Below are 20,000 nucleotides of genomic sequence, written 5' to 3'. Positions count from 1 at the left end.
TACATGAGGGAGGAGTTACAGGAGGGAGGAGTTACAGGAGGGAGGAGGAGTTACATGAGGGAGGAGTTACATGAGGGAGGGAGGAGTTACAGGAGGGAGGAGTTACATGAGGGAGGGAGGAGTTACAGGGGGGAGGAGTTACAGGAGGGAGGAGGAGTTACATCAGGGAGGAGTTACAGGAGGGAGGAGGAGTTACATCAGCTCAGTCAGCTGAAATGTTTTCCAGTTGACCGATGTGTTGCTCATAAAACGCACAACCATTTCCTTTTAAACTTCCTGTTTGCTATGTTTTGGGGCGACTGAACGTGTCCTGAACCTGAACCTGTCCTGAACCTGTCCTGAACCTGTCCTGAACCTGACCTGAACCTGACCTGAACCTGTCCTGAACCTGTCCTGAACCTGTCCTGAACCTGACCCTGTCCTGAACCTGTCCTGAACCTGTCCTGAACCTGAACCTGTCCTGAACCTGTCCTGAACCTGAACCTGTCCTGAACCTGTCCTGAACCTGACCTGAACCTGACCTGAACCTGTCCTGAACCTGTCCTGAACCTGACCTGAACCTGACCTGAACCTGTCCTGAACCTGAACCTGTCCTGAACCTGTCCTGAACCTGACCTGAACCTGTCCTGAACCTGTCCTGAACCTGAACCTGTCCTGAACCTGAACTGAACCTGTCCTGAACCTGTCCTGAACCTGTCCTGAACCTGACCTGAACCTGTCCTGAACCTGAACCTGTCCTGAACCTGACCTGAACCTGTCCTGAACCTGTCCTGAACCTGACCTGAACCTGTCCTGAACCTGTCCTGAACCTGAACCTGTCCTGAACCTGAACGTGTCCTGAACCTGACCTGAACCTGAACCTGAACCTGTCCTGAACCTGTCCTGAACCTGAACCTGTCCTGAACCTGACCTGAACCTGTCCTGAACCTGTCCTGAACCTGTCCTGAACCTGACCTGAACCTGTCCTGAACCTGTCCTGAACCTGACCTGAACCTGTCCTGAACCTGAACGTGTCCTGAACCTGACCTGAACCTGAACCTGTCCTGAACCTGAACTGAACCTGACCTGAACCTGTCCTGAACCTGAAGCTGTCCTGAACCTGAACCTGACCTGAACCTGAACCTGACCTGAACCTGTCCTGAACCTGTCCTGAACCTGACCAACTTCTCTGTACGCCGGTGGCAATTACAAGTGCATCCATTAAAACAGAAACAGAAATCTGAACACACAGACTGTGACAAATTGTAACAAGTCAGTTAGTATATTAGTATTTACTTATATTTTATATACAGATATAGACTGATATGATGTTGTTAAAGATCTAGTTATACAGATCGGACCTTCTGCTCTGTATTGAAACCATCTGACACCAAACTCCATTCACAAATCTGTTGCTTTCCTCTGACCCGAAACAGTTTGATCACCCCAGCAGCCATGGATGGATTACTGAAGGGGCCAACTGGGCCAGGCCCAGGGGCCCAGGGGCCCAGGGACCCAGGGGCTCAGGGGCCCAAGAGCTCAGGGGCTCAGGGGCTCAGAGCCTGACACATGATGATGCTGTCACTAACTTTACATTCACTGCCCTATAATAACCTAAACATTTGTTTTGAAGGTGTCACCATGGCTCTGTCACAGTAATGTTCCCCTCAGTTTATCTGCAGCACTTTAGCAGTGAAGCGCTGCATTATTGTCCAAAGGCCTCGTAATGTAAAGTCGGTTTACCAAGACCCCAAAGTGTTGTTTTCCTCTCCTGCCTGTCAGTAGATCCCACTGACTCACATACTGACTCGCATACTGACTCGCATACTGACTCGCATACTGACTCGCATACTGACTCACATACTGACTCACACCATGCAGCTGCTGTGCGGCCATGCAGTCGATTTTGGGCCATTGTAGGCAATCAGAGGCATTTTGCACTTTAAAATATGTTTTTTAGGCCTATAATAATATGTGTTGCACCTTGCAATTCCTTTGTAATTGTTTATTTAGTTTTCTCTCCCATAAGTGCAATAACAAAAAAAATAATAGGCATTGCAATATTATATACGCAATGAGAGCATATAATAGTTTTTTATGTTCATCTCACTTTTGTATTAAAAAAACTGTTTTGAATATCAATTTGAATGCAATCTTTAATAGCCTAGTATCCTACAAATGTTATCTTCATCTTTCAGAAGATAAGCTTCACTCTCATGTCCATCCTGAGCAGATTAACAGGTGCAGCCTGACAGACGGCCTGTTGCAGCTGGTGGACTGTAGAGGACCGGCTCCTTTAGCCTTCAGAGGTCTACCTGTTTCTGATATTTAATTTGTAGCATGACCTGCCTTCAGTTGTTAGACTTAAACAGATTCCAAAATTATTTTCAGAAAGGTGTTTTTGGCTTTCTGTGTGTAAATCCTGAGTTGAGATTCAGGTGATATTGTGGCTGCCTCTTACTGCCGTTTACTTTTGTAATAACTTCTAGTTGTGGTGGTGGTCGGGCCTTACAGGTACCTGGTATTACATGTACCTGGTATTACAGGTACCTGGTATTACATGTACCTGGTATTACAGGTACCTGGTATTACAGGTATCTGGTATTACAGGTACCTGGTATTACATGTACCTGGTATTACAGGTATCTGGTATTACAGGTACCTGGTATTACATGTACCTGGTATTACAGGTACCTGGTATTACAGGTACCTGGTATTACATGTACCTGGTATTACAGGTACCTGGTATTACATGTATCTGGTATTACAGGTACCTAGTATTACATGTACCTGGTATTACAGGTATCTGGTATTACAGATCTGTGCCCAGGGGCCCTTTGTCCCATAATCCGCCTGTGACTGCAGCTGATTGGTTCTCCTGCTCCGGTCTGTTTCCACTAAAATAAACACGAACTCTACTGTTCAGCTTTTATCAAAATAAAGTTCTGCTCTCCGTTTTATCTTTAATTTACCAGAAGAAGAAAATTATTCGCAGCAGTCTGAAGTCTGGTCGGTTTGTCTGTTGACAGCAAGGCAGAGCTACCGACAGACTGTAGTACGGAGTTTGGTCAGTCCGTCAGTCCGTCTGTAATGTTACCTTTACTGAGCTGAACTGGTTTGAGCTCCAGCAGATCGGCGGCGGACTGGAAGCCCGCGGCTCCCAGTCTGAGTCTGACCGCCGGCGGCAGCGGGAAGCCGGACAGCGGCCGCTGCATCTCCACACGATGCTAACACGATGCTAACGTTAGCTTCACTAACCAAAACAAACCCTCATGTATCCCAGCATGCCTTTCTCACCAGCGTCAAGACGGCTGAAGAAACGTATACACTTCCGGTTTGCATTTTTCAAAATAAAACTACTTCAAGTTTTTCAGAGTTGTGTAAAAGTATTTATTAATATAATAATAACTATTATTATTATTATTATTATTACACATTTTATTTCTATAGCGCTTTTGTAAATACTCAAAGACGCACATAGCACATAGTAAACAAGATCCACAAAACACAACAGACAGAATCAATGAAAAAGACGGAGAATAAAACAAATAGCAGAAAGAATCAGAATCCTTTCATTAAAGTATATTTGCACATACAAGAAATTTAGCTTAGTGGTTGCTTGTGTACTTGTTAAAGACATAATAAAAATAATAAAACACAATATAAAGCAATAAAAACAGTATATTAAAAAGAGAAACAGTATATATATATATATATACATATAAAATAGTATATAAACAACCCCAAAACAAATAGAGACAGTAGAAGAAAGATGAGATCAGAAACAAATACAGAATATATTATTGCACTGTAAGTAATTACACTGTTTGAATATTGCACTGTGTTGGATAAAACAAAATAAATAGATAAATAGATAACAGTTGGTGGTGGTGTGTGGTGGGGGGGTGCAGTGCAGAAGTGATCAACCATTTAGGAGCTTCCACAGGGGACGGCCTGGGCGTGCTGGGCTGGGTGGGAAGGATCTGGACCTGGGAGTGTAGAGGTCCTGAAGGGTGGACAGGTCACAGCCGGTGATCCTCGTGAGAGTCTGGCCTCGTCCTGGGCGTTGGCCGACCCAGACCAGACACTTACTGAGGAGGAGAGGATGGACTCGATGGTGGCGGATTGAAACTGGACCATCATCATCACTGGCGGGTTGAATTTCCTCAGACGCCTGAAGTAAAACATCCTCTGCTGCCTTTGATGTTCCTCCCAGTTCAGTTCTCGGGAGATTGTGGTTCCCAGGAACTTCAAGGAGTCCGTCATGAAGACTGGTGAGTCCTGGATGATGATCGGAGGGGTGGGGGGGGCACAGAGAAGTTCAGTCTGACGGTCGCAGCACTGAGATTTAAAGTTTTACTATTTTATTGTGTTTTATTTTATTTACTGCTCATGTTTTATTGTGTTTTATTTACTGCTGTTTCTCTCAGTCTCGTCTCTGTTTTCATCTTCAGGTTTTCTCTCAGTATTTAGTTTGATCTTTAGTTTGTAAAGTTCCCGACCTTTATTTTGAAGGCAGAAACGGAAGTTGACTTGACGCAGCTAACTACGTCATCCAAACGCGACAGTTTCCGCACGTGTGGCTAAAGTTTAGCAGCTGTTTGGTGGAAACATCCTAAATGTTTGGATCAGGATCTTCGGACTGAACTGACGGTGAGATCCACGTCTCAGATTAAAAGTCTCCAGACGAGCAGCTGCTGTCGGTCAGTGTGAAATAAACCAAAACCCGTTTGTTGCTCCCGCGAGAGGAGCGGTCAGTGCGCGAGTCACAACAACAAGACGATTAATTTAGGATTTTTATAGAAGCAGGAAGGTTTTAATATCAAATATTTAGAGTAGAGAAACCGAACAGCTTTATTTATCATTAGATATGCAGTGCAAGGTTTTCTATTCTGTTTCTATTCTGTCTGTTTTACTGTTTCAGTTGTCTCAGAAGCTCGGCGCTGTTTTACTGTTTCTGTTCTGCAGCTTTTCAGGTTTTCGTTTCTCAGAAGGAAAAGTTGGAAACGCAGTTTCTGGCTTCTGCTGCTGTAAAGTTCCAGCTGACCAGGCAGGTCTTTATATGTGATAACAAGAACTTTAAACTGAATCCTAAACTTGATGGGAAGCCGATGTAAAGACGCTAAGATGGGTGTGATGCGAGTCGTCCTGCTGGACCTGGACCAGCCTGGCAGCTCTGGACCATCTGGAGACGGGGAGAGGGAGTTCCAGCTGTCCAGGCAGGATGAAATGAAACATGAATAATCATCTCCAACTCAGGTTGTGACACATCAGACCTGAGTTTGGCATTGTGTCTTAAATTAAAACACGTCCGGGTCAATTACAATTTTCAATTACAATTTCCCATTTGGCAGACGCTTTTATCCAAAGCGACGTACATGAGATTTTAATACAACACAAGCAAGGATCTAGTCAGGAAAGAACAACGAGAGTAAGAGCCATGAAGCTAAGATCTGGCCCGACAGGACAGAGGAGCCACGAGGCAGAGAGACAGATAAAGATATATATATATATATATATATATGTATATATATATTTTTTTTAAGATTACACAGTCCATCAGGTGAGAAGGTGTTCACTAAAGAGCTGGGTCTTTAGCCTTTTCTTAAAGATTGAGAGGGACTCTGCGGATGGAATGGAGTTTGGTAACTTGTTCCACCACCGAGGAACCACAGAAGAAGAGTCTGGCTAGAGACTTAGGGCCTTGTTGTGGTGGCAGCACCAGGCACCGCTCCTTGGCAGAGCGTAGTGGGCGGGAGGGCACGCCGCGGGACGGCACGCCGCGGGACGGCACGCCGCGGGACGGCACGCCGCGGGACGGCACGCCGCGGGACGGCACGCCGCGGGACAGGCCAGCAGACGAAGACGTGTAGGGACCGACTGACAGAAAAACTCCTATCTGAGAGACAGGAGGAGAAGCGTGCGTAAGCTCCGCCCCCGACGCTCACGCCGAAACAACGAACAGCGTTGTTTAACCAAACATGTCGGCCATCTTGGGATCTGACTGATCTAGTTCTACCAGGAGCCACTTCATCAGTTTTCAGAAAAACTACTTTATGGTGAAATATACATTAAAATTACATCCATTGCCCCACTGCTCTTCTTCGGGGCTTCATTATGAAACGTGCAGCGAAACTCTTCTTCTTCATGTATAAATCTGTAGATTCGTCACTGAAAGGAAACAAACTAATTGGATTTATAAAAGCGTGCGTTCACATTTCCCCCTTTAGAAACCTGATGTAAAAATCTTAATAAATAAATAAAGTAATAATTATGAAAAAAAATAATCTACTCTCTCTATTGTGTTTCTACTCAGTAAAGCCCAGACAGATGGAGGGAAGACAGGAAGAGGAGGAGGAGGAGGAGGAGAGGAAGACTGAGGAAGAGGAGGAAGCTGTGGCAGACAGTGATGAAGATGAAGAAGATGGAGGAGGCTCTTCAGCTGCAGGTGGTGAGGAAGAGGAGGAGGAAGGTGGTGAGAAGGAGGAAGAAGATGATGAAGATGATGATGATGAAGATGCTCCCAGCACTACGACAGCCAAACAGATAGAGAAGAAGAAGAAGAAGTGCGGTGTGACCTCCTGTGTCCCCGGGGTCGTCTACCTGGGTCACGTCCCGCCGAGGCTCCGCCCCAAACACCTGAGGAACCTCATGACATCATACGGAGAGATAGGGAGGATCTTCCTGCAGCCGGAGGGTAACACACACACACACACACACACTAACACACATACACACACATTAACACACACGCATACACACACATTAACACACATGCATACACACACATGCGTGTGTGTTCTTCTGGCACAACGCCGCTGAAGAACGTTTCCTCGTCATCACAGTGAGCCGCCTGTCAGGAGGACGGAGCTCGGCGTCTCCTCGCCCGCCGACGCCGACGCTCTGCAGCAAAGCGCTTCCTGGCGTCAACTTTATATCGGACAATTTCTTTTTTATTTTTATTTGTATAAAGTCTCGGGCTCTCGGAGCTGCAGCTGTAACTGCTGCTGTGACATGTTGCCTCTCAGCAGACTGAAGCCTCCGGACTTTTCTCTTCCCGTCTGCTCCGGCTCGTTTTCCCACAGAGATCAGACGACAGACCTTCACACGGCGGTGTTCATTCAGGCCATTTCATTGGCCGTCTGTGGTAAACTGTGGGAGTTAGGGGGCGGAGCCTGAGGCTCCTGTGCAACATTTAAAGTTGACTGATTTATAAAGGGAACATTCCGTGCTGATGTGCGTTCGCACGGTTTTATAAATCTGATTATTTTTGTACGTACTTTTCCTCTTTTGTGCACATGGAACATTTCAGTGTGGAATCAGAGTTTTATACATCAAGGTAAAGGGTTCAAAGTTCAGGGTTCAGGGTTCAAGGTAAAGGGTTCAGGGTTCAAGGTTCAGGGTTCAGGGTTCAAGGTAAAGGGTTCAAGGTTCAGGGTTCAAGGTAAAGGGTTCAGGGTTCAAGGTAAAGGGTTCAAGGTAAAGGGTTCAAGGTTCAGGGTTCAAGGTAAAGGGTTCAAGGTTCAGGGTTCAAGGTAAAGGGTTCAAGGTTCAGGGTTCAAGGTAAAGGGTTCAAGGTTCAGGGTTCAAGGTAAAGGGTTCAAGGTAAAGGGTTCAAGGTTCAGGGTTCAAGGTAAAGGGTTCAAGGTAAAGGGTTCAAGGTAAAAGGTTCAGGGTTCAAGGTAAAGGGTTCAAGGTTCAGGGTTCAAGGTAAAGGGTTCAAGGTAAAGGGTTCAAGGTTCAGGGTTCAAGGTAAAGGGTTCAAGGTTCAGGGTTCAAGGTTCAAGCTGAACTTTATTGTCTTTCAGGACGACACACAGAGACGTTCACAGCAGAACGAAATTTCATTTACACATGGCTCAAAGTGTAATAAATATATCATAAAAACTATAAAAATATACTATATAAAATATATTATAAAACAGAATATACTATAAACAGACATGAGTATATTGCACATATTGTTGATGAGAATGAGAAAAACAGCAGCAGTAGTTTTCCTAGACCAGCACAGATTTTTCAAATGAAGACCCAGATCAGTTTCTGATACAAATCTCCTCCTCTCTCCTCTCCTCTCTCCTCCTCTCCTCTCCCCTGTCTCCTCTCCTCTCCTTCTCTCCTGTCCTCTTCTCTTCTCCTCTCCTCTCATCTCCTCTCCTCCTCTCTTCTCATCTCCTCTCCTCTCCTCTCTTCTCCTCTAATCTCCTCTCCTCTGTCCTCCTCTCATCTCTCCTCTCTTCTCATCATCTCTCTTCTCCTCTCCTCTCTCCTCTCCTCTCCTCCTCTCCTCTCCTCCTCTCCTCTCCTCTAATCTCCTTTCCTCCTCTCCTCTCTTCTCCTCTAATCTCCTCTCCTCCTCCTCCTCTCCTCTCCTCTCCTCCCAGATCAGATAGTGAGGAGGAGAAAAAAGCGGTCTGGTTTGAGGAGGTGTGACTTCACAGAAGGATGGGTGGAGTTCAGAGATAAACGAGTAGCGAAGCGAGTTGCGGCTTCGCTGCACAACACGCCGATGGGAACCAGGAAACGCCAACGCTTCTCCTCCGACCTGTGGTGCATCAAGGTACCTGTCTGTCTGTCTGTCTACCTGCCCGTCTGTCTACCCGTCTATCTACCTGTCTGTCTGTCTACCTGCCCGTCTGTCTACCCGTCTATCTACCTGTCTGTCTGTCTACCTGCCTGCCTACCTACCTGTCTGTCTGTCTGTCTACCTGCCCGTCTGTCTACCCGTCTATCTACTTGTCTGTCTGTCTACCTGCCTGTCTACCTACCTGTCTGTCTGTCTACCTGCCCGTCCGTTTATCTACCTGTCTGTCTGTCTGTCTGTCTACCTGCCCGTCTGTCTACCCGTCTATCTACCTGTCTGTCTGTCTACCTGCCCGTCTGTCTACCCGTCTATCTACCTGTCTGTCTGTCTACCTGCCTGCCTACCTACCTGTCTGTCTGTCACTCTCTGACTGAACAGTTTGACAGTTTCATCTCAGATTAAAACTGTTTGTTATTAAATCTGGTTCAGTTCAGTGTTACCTCTGTTTCTAACAGACAGGCAATGACATCAGACAGTAGAGATACATTCAGATACATTCAGATACATTCAGATACATTCAGATACATTTAGATACATTCAGATGCATTCAGATACATTCAGATACATTCAGATACATTCAGATACATTCAGATACATTCAGATACATTTAGATACATTCAGATACATTCAGATACATTCAGATACATTCAGATACATTTAGATACATTCAGATACATTCAGATACATTCAGATACATTTAGATACATTCAGATACATTCAGATACATTCAGATACATTCAGATACATTCAGATACATTCAGATACATTTAGATACATTCAGATACATTCAGATACATTCAGATACATTCAGATACATTCAGATACATTTAGATACATTCAGATACATTTAGATACATTTAGATGCATTCAGATGCATTCAGATGCATTTAGATACATTCAGATACATTCAGATACATTTAGATGCATTCAGATGCATTTAGATACATTTAGATACATTCAGATACATTCAGATACATTTAGATACATTCAGATACATTTAGATACATTCAGATACATTCAGATACATTTAGATACATTCAGATACATTCAGATACATTCAGATGCATTCAGATGCATTTAGATACATTCAGATACATTCAGATACATTTAGATACATTCAGATGCATTTAGATACATTCAGATACATTCAGATACATTTAGATACATTCAGATACATTTAGATACATTCAGATACATTCAGATACATTTAGATACATTCAGATACATTTAGATACATTCAGATACATTCAGATACATTTAGATACATTCAGATACATTCAGATACATTCAGATACATTCAGATACATTTCTATACATTGACCAACTTATTTTGTGTTGGTGCCACTGATCAGATGAACCTCTGTATGGGAAACACTGCTACCTGTCTGTCAGTCTGTTTACCTGTCTGTCTGTCTACCTGTCTGTCTGCCTACCTGTCTGTCTGTCTATCTACATGTCTGTCTATCTACCTGTCTGTCTGTCTATCTATCTGTCTGTCTATCTATCTGTCTGTCTATCTACCTGTCTGTCTGTATGTCTACCTGTCTGTCTACCTGTCGTTCTTTCTACCTGTCTGTCTGTCTGTCTGTTGGTCTGTCTACCTGTCTGTTTACCTACCTGTCTGTCTACCTACTTGTCTGTCTGTCTTTCTCAACACAAATATCCAAAGTCCAACAAATGTTTGTTGAAATCTAGAAATGACTTCTCCAGCGCTCAAAAAGGAAGTTATGGTCGACCAAACGTTCCTCAGAACCTGCAGCAGGTTAAAGGTTCCTCAGAACCTGCAGCAGGTTAAAGGTTCCTCAGAGAACCTGCAGCAGGTTAAACGTTCCTCAGAGAACCTGCAGCAGGTTAAAGGTTCCTCAGAGAACCTGCAGCAGGTTAAACGTTCCTCAGAACCTGCAGCAGGTTAAACGTTCCTCAGAACCTGCAGCAGGTTAAACGTTCCTCAGAGAACCTGCAGCAGGTTAAACGTTCCTCAGAACCTGCAGCAGGTTAAACGTTCCTCAGAGAACCTGCAGCAGGTTAAACGTTCCTCAGAACCTGCAGCAGGTTAAAGGTTCCTCAGAGAACCTGCAGCAGGTTAAACGTTCCTCAGAACCTGCAGCAGGTTAAACGTTCCTCAGAGAACCTGCAGCAGGTTAAAGGTTCCTCAGAGAACCTGCAGCAGGTTAAACGTTCCTCAGAACCTGCAGCAGGTTAAACGTTCCTCAGAGAACCTGCAGCAGGTTAAACGTTCCTCAGAGAACCTGCAGTAGGTTAAACGTTCCTCAGAACCTGCAGCAGGTTAAACGTTCCTCAGAGAACCTGCAGCAGGTTAAATGTTCCTCAGAGAACCTGCAGTAGGTTAAAGGTTCCTCAGAACCTGCAGCAGCCTGGTTTGAGTCCAGAACATCTGGGACTTTAAATATTCTAAATACAGATGAAAGAACATCCATCAGTCGTTCAATGAAATAGAATCCTCCTCTTCTTCTTCTTCTTCTTCTTCTTCTTCTTCTTCTTCTTCTTCTTCCTCCTCTTCTTCTTCTTCCTCTTCCTCCTCTTCCTCCTCCTCTTCCTCCTCTTCTCTCCACCTCTTCCTCCTCCACCAGGAGCAGATTCCTTAAATACACACTCTGCATTAACAGTAATAAACAGTAATAACAGTAATAAATGGTAATAAACAGTATTAAATCTCCTCACCATCTGACCTCATCACATCTCAAAGCCTTTATTCAGTTTATGAACAGAGACTGAGGATTAAAGTTTCTCTGTTTGTTTGTCTCTACCTGTCTCTCTCTATCTGTCTGTCTGTCTGTCAACCTGTCTGTCTCTCTGTCTACCTGTCTGTCTACCTGTCTGTCTACCTGTCTGTCTGCAGTATCTCCACAGGTTCCAGTGGACTCACCTCAGCGAGCGCTTGGCGTATGAACAGACCGTCCTGCAGCAGAGACTCAGAACTGAAGTTTCTCAGGCAAAGAGAGAAACCAGTTTCTATCTGAACAACGTGGAGAAAAGTCTTCATCAGGACAAAGTGAGGAAGAGGAGGCAGAGGGACGGGCAGCAGGTACAGGACTTTTAACATTCTAACAAAACCAGACAGGCAGCAGACCTCAGTTACTCAGTACTTTATATGACAGCTGTCCAGACCAGAGAGACACAAGACAAATATCAGAGTCCTGCAGAGCCACTAGATCCAGGACCCAGTAGATCCAGTCCTCTGTAGATCCAGGACCCAGTAGATCCAGTCCTCTGTAGATCCAGGACCCTGTAGATCCAATCCTCTGTAGATCCAGGACCCGGTAGATCCAGAACCCAGTAGATCCAGGACCCAGTAGATCCAGGACCCGGTAGATTCAGGACCCAGTAGATCCAGGACCGGTAGATCCAGGACCCAGTAGATCCAGGACCTGTAGATCCCGTTCCCTTGCAGATGCAGGACCCAGTAGATGCAGGACCCAGTAGATCCAGTCCTCTGTAGATCCCGTTCCCTTGCAGATGCAGGACCCAGTAGATCCAGGACCTGTAGATCCCGTTCCCTTGCAGATGCAGGACCCAATAGATCCAGGACCCGGTAGATTCAGGACCCAGTAGATCCAGGACCGGTAGATCCAGTCCTCTGTAGATCCAGGACCCGGTAGATCCAGGTCCCAGTAGATCCAGGACCTGTAGATCCCGTTCCCTTGTAGATCCAGGACCCAGTAGATCCAGTCCTCTGTAGATCCAGGACCAGGTAGATCCAGGACCCAGTAGATCCAGGACCTGTAGATCCTGGTCCCTTGCAGATGCAGGACCCAGTAGACCCAGCCCCCTGTAGATCCAGGACCTGGTAGATTCAGGACCCAGTAGATCCAGGACCGGTAGATCCAGGGCTGGTAGATCCAGGACCCAGTAGACCCAGCCCCCTGTAGATCCAGGACCTGGTAGATCCAGGTCCCAGTAGATCCAGGACCTGTAGATCCCGTTCCCTTGTAGATCCAGGACCCAGTAGATCCAGTCCTCTGTAGATCCAGGACCAGGTAGATCCAGGACCCAGTAGATCCAGGACCTGTAGATCCTGGTCCCTTGCAGATGCAGGACCCAGTAGACCCAGCCCCCTGTAGATCCAGGACCTGGTAGATTCAGGACCCAGTAGATCCAGGACCGGTAGATCCAGGGCTGGTAGATCCAGGACCCAGTAGACCCAGCCCCCTATAGATCCAGGACCTGGTAGATTCAGGACCCAGTAGATCCAGGACCAGTAGATCCAGGGCTGGTAGATCAGTGACCTGGTAGATCCAGGATCCGGTAGATTCAGGACCCAGTAGATCAATGACCTGATAGATCCAGGACCTGGTTGATCCAGTAGATCTCAATGTGCACAGGAGTTTGATTCCTAATCATTTGAGTTGGTTGTAAAACAGACATCAGACTACATTTATTATTAACATTTAATTTTGTTTCCTTCTTTACATTCGAGGCAGACGTGCAGCAGTTAGACTTTATCAGCAGATAGCAAGGTGAGAACTGAGTTTCATAGTGATATAGTCAGTCTGCATGTGTAGGATCTACTGAGGCAGAGATCTACTGAACTGAGGCAGATATCTACGGAACTGAGGCAGGGATCTACTGAGGCAGAGATCAACTGAACTGAGGCAGGGATCTACTGAGGCAGAGATCTACTGAGGCAGAGATCTGCTGAACTGAGGCAGAGATCTACTGAACTGAGGCAGAAATCTACTGAACTGAGGCAGAGATCTACTGAGGCAGAGATCTGCTGAACTGAGGCAGAGATCTACTGAACTGAGGCAGAGATCTACTGAGGCAGAGATCTGCTGAACTGAGGCAGAGATCTACTGAACTGAGGCAGAAATCTACTGAACTGAGGCAGAGATCTACTGAGGCAGAGATCTGCTGAACTGAGGCAGAAATCTACTGAGGCAGAGATCTTCTGAACTGAGGCAGAGATCTTCTGAACTGAGGCAGAGATCTTCTGAACTGAGGCTGAGATCTACTGAGGCTGAGATCTACTGAGGCTGAGATCTACTGAGGCTGAGATCTACTGGTGCTGCAGACAAACAGAGGCATCACTCATTAACATCCTATTTTCACTACAGTTTTACTGCAGTTTATAGAGAGATCAATACGGTTCAAGTATGCGTCCATATGTTATAAAATCCTCCTCTCCTCTAATCTCCTCCTTTCCTCTCCTCTTCTGCTCTCCTCTCCTTTCCTCTCCTCCTCTGCTCTCCTCTCCTTTCCTCTCCTCCTCTCCTCTCCTCTCCTCTCCTCTCCTCCTCTCCTCTCCTTGTCTCCTAGGTGGAGGAGAAGTCGTGGGACTTCACTCAGCGTCAAACAGAGGAGGAGATCCAGATGAAGAAGTTAAAGAAACAGAAAAACTCAATTTCCCAGAAGCACCTGGACAAGGCCCGCCTCCTGCAGCAGAAGAGCCAATCAAATGTTTCCCTGCTGGCCAAGATCTTCAACTCCAACCAATCAGACTGACCGGCAGAGTGGGACCAGCAGCTGATTGGCTGTCAGCAGATGGCCTGGCAGCTGATTGGCTGTCAGATAGCCTGCCGAAGGACCAGAGGTGTCAGTCATTATTGTTATTGTCTGTGTTACGATGTTTCCATGGAAACTGCTGGTCAGGCTGACTGACACACCTCTCTGTAATGAACCATGAAATACAGACTGACCTGTTTGCAGGGCGGGGGCAGGGCGGGCAGGGGAGGGGGGGGGGGGGGGGGGGTGGGGGGGTCTGGGCCAAGACTTTATTACACAGCTAATTATCATGTTTTATGGGACTATTTTCTCTGTTTCCATTACTGCATACAGTTACGTTCTTCTGGTGGCAGTGAAGAGGCAAAACACTCGGTGATCCGTTCACATTCAGTTCAGCAGAATGGAACAACTTGTGGTGTAATAAGATCATGTTAGTGCTGTTCAACATGATGTGCTATGTTAGTCAAATTAATTAACTTTAATTCATTAGCTTAATGTCCTCATTAGCAACATTAACATTCGGCAGCTGAAGCCTTGTTTTCTCTTCATTGTGAACCTTTGTTCCTTTGCTCTGGTAAAATAAAGATCATACAGACTCAGTCAAAAAGTCATTTTTAATCCGTGTTTCAGTTCTGTGAATCATCTGGTAGAAATAACATGAAACTGACATGAAACATGAGTATAATCTGGTCACAGGTAGAAAATCACTTCACATACATGTGAATACATACATGTGATGTAATGCTGTTCATATGTTAACATGTCACTGAAAGTTTATATAACATGACATTACCAGCTAATGATGTTAACATGGAATTGGCACCGAATATTACATCTTATTACTATGTAATAAAACATGGCATCGTGACATCACCAGATAATGTAACATGTCATCATGACATCACCGGGTAATGTAATATGGCATCATGACATCACCAGGTAATGCAACATGTCATCATGACATCACCAGGTAGTGCAACATGTCATCATGACATCACCAGGTAATGTAATGTCATCATGACATCACCGGGTAATGCAACATGGCATCATGACATCACCAGGTAATGCAACATGGCATCATGACACCACCAGGTAATGCAACATGGCATCATGACACCACCAGGTAATGCAACATGGCATCATGACATCACCAGGTAGTGCAACATGTCATCATGACATCACCAGGTAATGCAACATGGCATCATGACACCACCAGGTAATGCAACATGGCATCATGACATCACCAGGTAGTGCAACATGTCATCATGACATCACCAGGTAATGCAACATGGCATCATGACACCACCAGGTAATGCAACATGGCATCATGACATCACCAGGTAATGCAACATGTCATCATGACATCACCAGGTAATGCAACATGGCATCATGACACCACCAGGTAATGCAACATGGCATCATGACACCACCAGGTAGTGCAACATGTCATCATGACATCACCAGGTAATGCAACATGGCATCATGACACCACCAGGTAATGCAACATGGCATCATGACATCACCAGGTAATGCAACATGTCATCATGACATCACCAGGTAATGCAACATGGCATCATGACATCACCAGGTAATGCAACATGGCATCATGACATCACCAGGTAGTGCAACATGGCATCATGACATCACCAGGTAATGCAACATGGCATCATGACATCACCAGGTAATGCAACATGGCATCATGTACTTTATTAATAAACTTTATCCCACATGGGGAAACACAAAACAAAAGATCAGACAAGACGCAGCAAAAACAGTCATCATTGTCCGATCCCCCCACTTGTTAACATGTCACATTAACATGATGACATGTTCATAAGATAAGTAAGCTCACATGACATCATGGTGCTTTCAGATCCAGATCCAGATCCAGATTGGAGACAAATAAAGTTCTACTTGACTTGAGATCCAGATGTAAACAGATTCAAACCAGATTCAATGTGATTTCCTGTTTACACTGGAGATGGACTGACAAGGAGATCTGCCTGTCTTGCTGTCTGTCTCCCTGTCTGTCTCCCTGACTGTCTCCCTGACTGTCTCCCTGTCTGTCTACCTGTCTGTCTACCTGTCTGTCTCCCTGACTGTCTCCCTGTCTGTCTCCCTGTCTGTCTCCCTGACTGTCTCCCTGTCTGTTTACCTGTCTGTCTACCTGTCTGTCTCCCTGACTGTCTCCCTGTCTGTCTACCTGTCTGTCTACCTGTCTGTCTCCCTGACTGTCTCCCTGTCTGTCTACCTGTCTGTCTACCTGTCTGTCACTCTCTCTCCCAGGTAGACGTACCTCTCCAGTCCATCCAGTACTCTGTTCCCTGTCTGTCTACCTGTCTGTCTGCCTGTCTGTCTCTCCCAGGTAGACAGACCTCTCCAGTCCGTCCGGTACTCTGGTGTATTCCAGGTGAGCCTGGTAGAACTGGCTGTGGTACTGCGGGTTCGAACGGACATACTGCAGGTATTCTGGAGTCCCGGGACAGAGAACGTTATCCGCCAGGAGAACCGAGCCGCCGGCCAGCAGGCCGCACTCCTGCAGGAGGGGGAGGAGTCACAGAGTTAGAGCAGGAGGGGGAGGAGTCAGAATTAGAGCAGGAGGGGGAGGAGTCAGAGTTAGGAGGGGGAGCCAGGGGGGTGAGCGAGTCGGGGGTGGGGGAACCAGCGGGGCTGGGGAGTCGGGGGTCTCAGCATAGGTTCCGGTCCTGCTTACTTTTCTCCACAGTAAGTGAGTAAATTTCGCCATGCCAATTCTGGTGTGACCGCAGGTTTAGAGCTAGCTAGATGAGTCAGGGTCAGAGGTCGGAGGTTAGAGTTCGTTACCTCCAGCAGTTTGATGTCAGGAAGGTATCGATCTTTCCAGTGATCCAGGAAAACAAAGTCAAATGTCTGGATCCCAAACATGTCAGCCATCTTGGGAATCAAGTCACCTGATGCTCCTTCAACCAGACAGACCTGACAGGAACACAACAATAACAAAATCTCCTGTCAACAATTACTCAAAAAAAACAAAAAAACAATTACTCAATAACTTTATTGACAATGACAACAATAACAAATAATCCTCAGAATAATTATGCATTTTATTCTTCCAGGGAGCCCCATCTTGACTCATATACATCCCAGTATAACACAGTCTTCTGCTGGTTTCTACTGGGAGCTGACCTGTACAACGCAGTCTTCTGCTGGTTTGTACTGGGAGCTGACCGGTACAACGCAGTCTTCTGCTGGTTTCTACTGGGAGCTGACCGGTACAACGAAGTCTTCTGCTGGTTTCTACTGGGAGCTGACCGGTACAACGAAGTCTTCTGCTGGTTTCTACTGGGAGCTGACCGGTACAACACAGTCTTCTGCTGGTTTCTACTGGGAGCTGACCGGTACAACGCAGTCTTCTGCTGGTTTCTACTGGGAGCTGACCGGTACAACGAAGTCTTCTGCTGGTTTCTACTGGGAGCTGACCGGTACAACGCAGTCTTCTGCTGGTTTCTACTGGGAGCTGACCGGTACAACGCAGTCTTCTACTGGTTTCTACTGACGATGACACTCAGCTATATGTTCCATAAAGGCCAGTGATCCCACCAGCTTAGTTCTACTCACTTTGCTTTACAGACATCAAGTGTTTGATGCCCCAAGTTTCAGAATACAGCAGAAGGCTTCTGCCTTATTAGTTCTATTTTAGATTCTCTATTGCCAGTAAATTTTAGAATTGATTTTAAGGTTTTACTGCTCACCTTCGAGGCTCGTGCTGGATTAGCACCGAGTTACATCTGACCTTTTACTCCCTTCACAGCCTGATATCCTTGGACAGGACACACGTCCATTCCAAAATCTCTAAGGCTCTATCCTTTATCCATTCTTATTCACATTATATATAAATGTTGTTTTTCAACAGTGCATTGTAATGTCTGTTTTTATGCTGATGATACCATCCTGCCTACTAGATCACAGTCTGCCTTTGATGCTCTCTCATCAATCTCAAACTTGTTTTAAACTGTCGTTATTCACAAGGATTCTCCACTAATACTGCTGGTCCTGGTATCCTCTAATCTTAGAAACCCACCCTAACCTCATATACTAAGTGCTATCCAAATTGAACTTATGCAATTATACAAGTACTTTGGAATATGGCTATAAAGTTTCAGACCAACTTACCAGATAAATAATCTATACTGTTTTCACGGAACTCCCATGTCCCTGTCTGTTGACCTCTGACCTCTGACCTTGTCTTGCAGTCCGGCATGTTGGATGACCTGTCTCGCCACACTGGCATACTGAGGGTTCATCTCCACGGTGATCAGCCTGGTTGCCGGGGGCAACAGCCTGGCGATGCGGACAGTAGAGTAACCGCAGTAAGTTCCTAACTCCAACACCGTGGATGGCGATATTTCCATGACGACCGAGTCCAAGATGGCTCCTGGGAGAGAGTCAGGTAGGACAGATGTTTGATGATGTATCTGTGTTAATAATAATACTTTGAACAATCAAAAAAACTTGAAACTTGTGTGTGTGTGTGTGTGTGTGTACCTTTCTCGTCCCCCACATTCATGGCCCACTCAGTGTGTTTACAGAAGAGGTCGATGGATGAAATCACGCTGTCTGGGTTTCCTCTTGAAGCGTTTCTCTGGACGGCCTGCAGGAGGCGCTGCAACACAGATTCACCATCATGTTTATCCATTTGTTTCCTCTGCAGTTCCTCTGGTTACCAATGAGACGTTTCTCTTCTTCTAACTCAAATATTAGAAGTCAAAAATTAGAACAGGGAAAAAGAGAGAAAGAGACAAGAGAGGTACATAGGAGAGAGAGACAGGAGAGAGAGAGAGAGAGAGAGAGAGAGAGAGAAGGGAGAGAGAGAGAGACAGGAGAGAGAGAGAGACAGGAGAGAGAGAGAGAGAGAGAGACAGGAGAAAGAGACAGAGAGACAGGAGAAAGAGACAGGAGAAAGAGAGAGACAGAAGAGAGAGAGGGAGAAACAGGATAGAGAGAGAGACAGGAGAGAGAGAAAGAAACAGGAGTGAGAGAGAGACAGGAGAGAGAGAGAGAGACAGGAGAGAGAGAAAGAAACAGGAGAGAGATAGAGAGACAGGAGAGAGAGACAGACAGACACAGAGACAGACAGGATGGGAGCAGGAAGGTCACCTGGGGTCGTGAGGTTCGGGTCAGGAGGTCAAGGGTTCGCTCCACCAGGAAGTCGTGCCACAGTAAAGCCAGGCGGGCGTTCGACCTCACCGACCAGGGAACCAGCCAGCGGCACAAAACGTACAGACCGACCGGTACCGCCAACACCGTGACCAGCAACATGCTGAGGCAGAGAGACACAGAGATAACATTAGAAACATACTGAGAGAGAGAGACAGAGAGAGAGAGAGAGAGAGAGAGAGAGAGAGAGAGAGAGCTGAACTGCTGACATTATTCCCACCTACTTTAAGTGAAAGGGTTCGGCTGGTGTTTTTAAATAAATTTGTTATCGTCAACAAATCCTATGAAAATAACAAAATCAACAATGCATTTGCTCTCCTCTCATTACTTTCTGACTTCCCACATTTCCTTTTTATCCGTCAACCCGGAAGTCATTGGCTCCAACTGTAAGATAAAAACCTTTAAATACAGCTCACAAAGACATAGTTTACATTTTAAAAATCACAAACTGTTACCATGAAAAGTCAGACTGTTGTAGTTATTACCAAATCAAATTCAAACGGGAACAAATTCTTCATTACGCCGGGGACTATTTTCTGTGCTACGGAACTACTTTCCTGAGATGAAAACGTGTTTACGGCCGGCTTATTAAGTCGTTTGAGGAAAAAGTCGTCCGGCCCGGTGCATCGTGATGATGAAATATGCTGCAGAGCAGCAGCATGGCTCTGTGACGGGTTTAATAGTTTTTAATACAATGCAGTTCTATGGCTGCTGGGACATGAGGCTGCACTGGGACCGCTACATGGACCAGACTTGTTAGCAAAACAAATTCATTGCT

The 20,000-nt window shown here is 45.8% G+C and overlaps 3 protein-coding genes across 3 annotated transcripts in view; 1 reads left to right on the top strand and 2 right to left on the bottom strand.

Moving 5' to 3' along the window:
- Positions 1-3,222, bottom strand: part of LOC139916335 (DNA repair protein RAD51 homolog 3) — an 8,896-nt gene extending 5,674 nt beyond the window's left edge. Inside the window, exon 1 of the mRNA XM_078288375.1 lies at positions 3,077-3,222. Within this exon, the coding sequence (XP_078144501.1) occupies positions 3,077-3,194 (118 nt within the window). The 5' untranslated portion in view covers positions 3,195-3,222. The remainder of the gene's footprint in view (positions 1-3,076) is intronic.
- Positions 3,223-4,547: 1,325 nt separating this feature from the next.
- Positions 4,548-14,231, top strand: abt1 (activator of basal transcription 1). Its single transcript, XM_078288417.1, has 5 exons — positions 4,548-4,632; positions 6,296-6,676; positions 8,364-8,539; positions 11,424-11,609; positions 13,841-14,231. The coding sequence occupies exons 2-5, from the start codon at positions 6,310-6,312 to the stop codon at positions 14,024-14,026; spliced, it is 915 nt and encodes a 304-aa protein (XP_078144543.1). The 5' UTR covers positions 4,548-4,632; positions 6,296-6,309; the 3' UTR covers positions 14,027-14,231.
- Positions 14,232-16,049: 1,818 nt separating this feature from the next.
- The window catches only part of comta (catechol-O-methyltransferase a), an 8,505-nt gene continuing 4,554 nt past the window's right edge, over positions 16,050-20,000 (bottom strand). The window contains exons 2-6 of the mRNA XM_078288420.1: positions 19,163-19,325; positions 18,551-18,668; positions 18,247-18,440; positions 16,850-16,981; positions 16,050-16,562 (exon numbers count right to left, since the gene is read on the bottom strand). Coding sequence (XP_078144546.1) covers positions 16,359-16,562; positions 16,850-16,981; positions 18,247-18,440; positions 18,551-18,668; positions 19,163-19,324 — 810 coding nt within the window. The 5' untranslated portion in view covers position 19,325 and the 3' untranslated portion in view covers positions 16,050-16,358. The remainder of the gene's footprint in view (positions 16,563-16,849; positions 16,982-18,246; positions 18,441-18,550; positions 18,669-19,162; positions 19,326-20,000) is intronic.

Source organism: Centroberyx gerrardi, chromosome 14, assembly GCF_048128805.1.
Source record: "Centroberyx gerrardi isolate f3 chromosome 14, fCenGer3.hap1.cur.20231027, whole genome shotgun sequence".
NCBI classification, from domain to species: domain Eukaryota; kingdom Metazoa; phylum Chordata; class Actinopteri; order Beryciformes; family Berycidae; genus Centroberyx; species Centroberyx gerrardi.
This window is presented reverse-complemented; position numbering and strand designations above follow the sequence as displayed.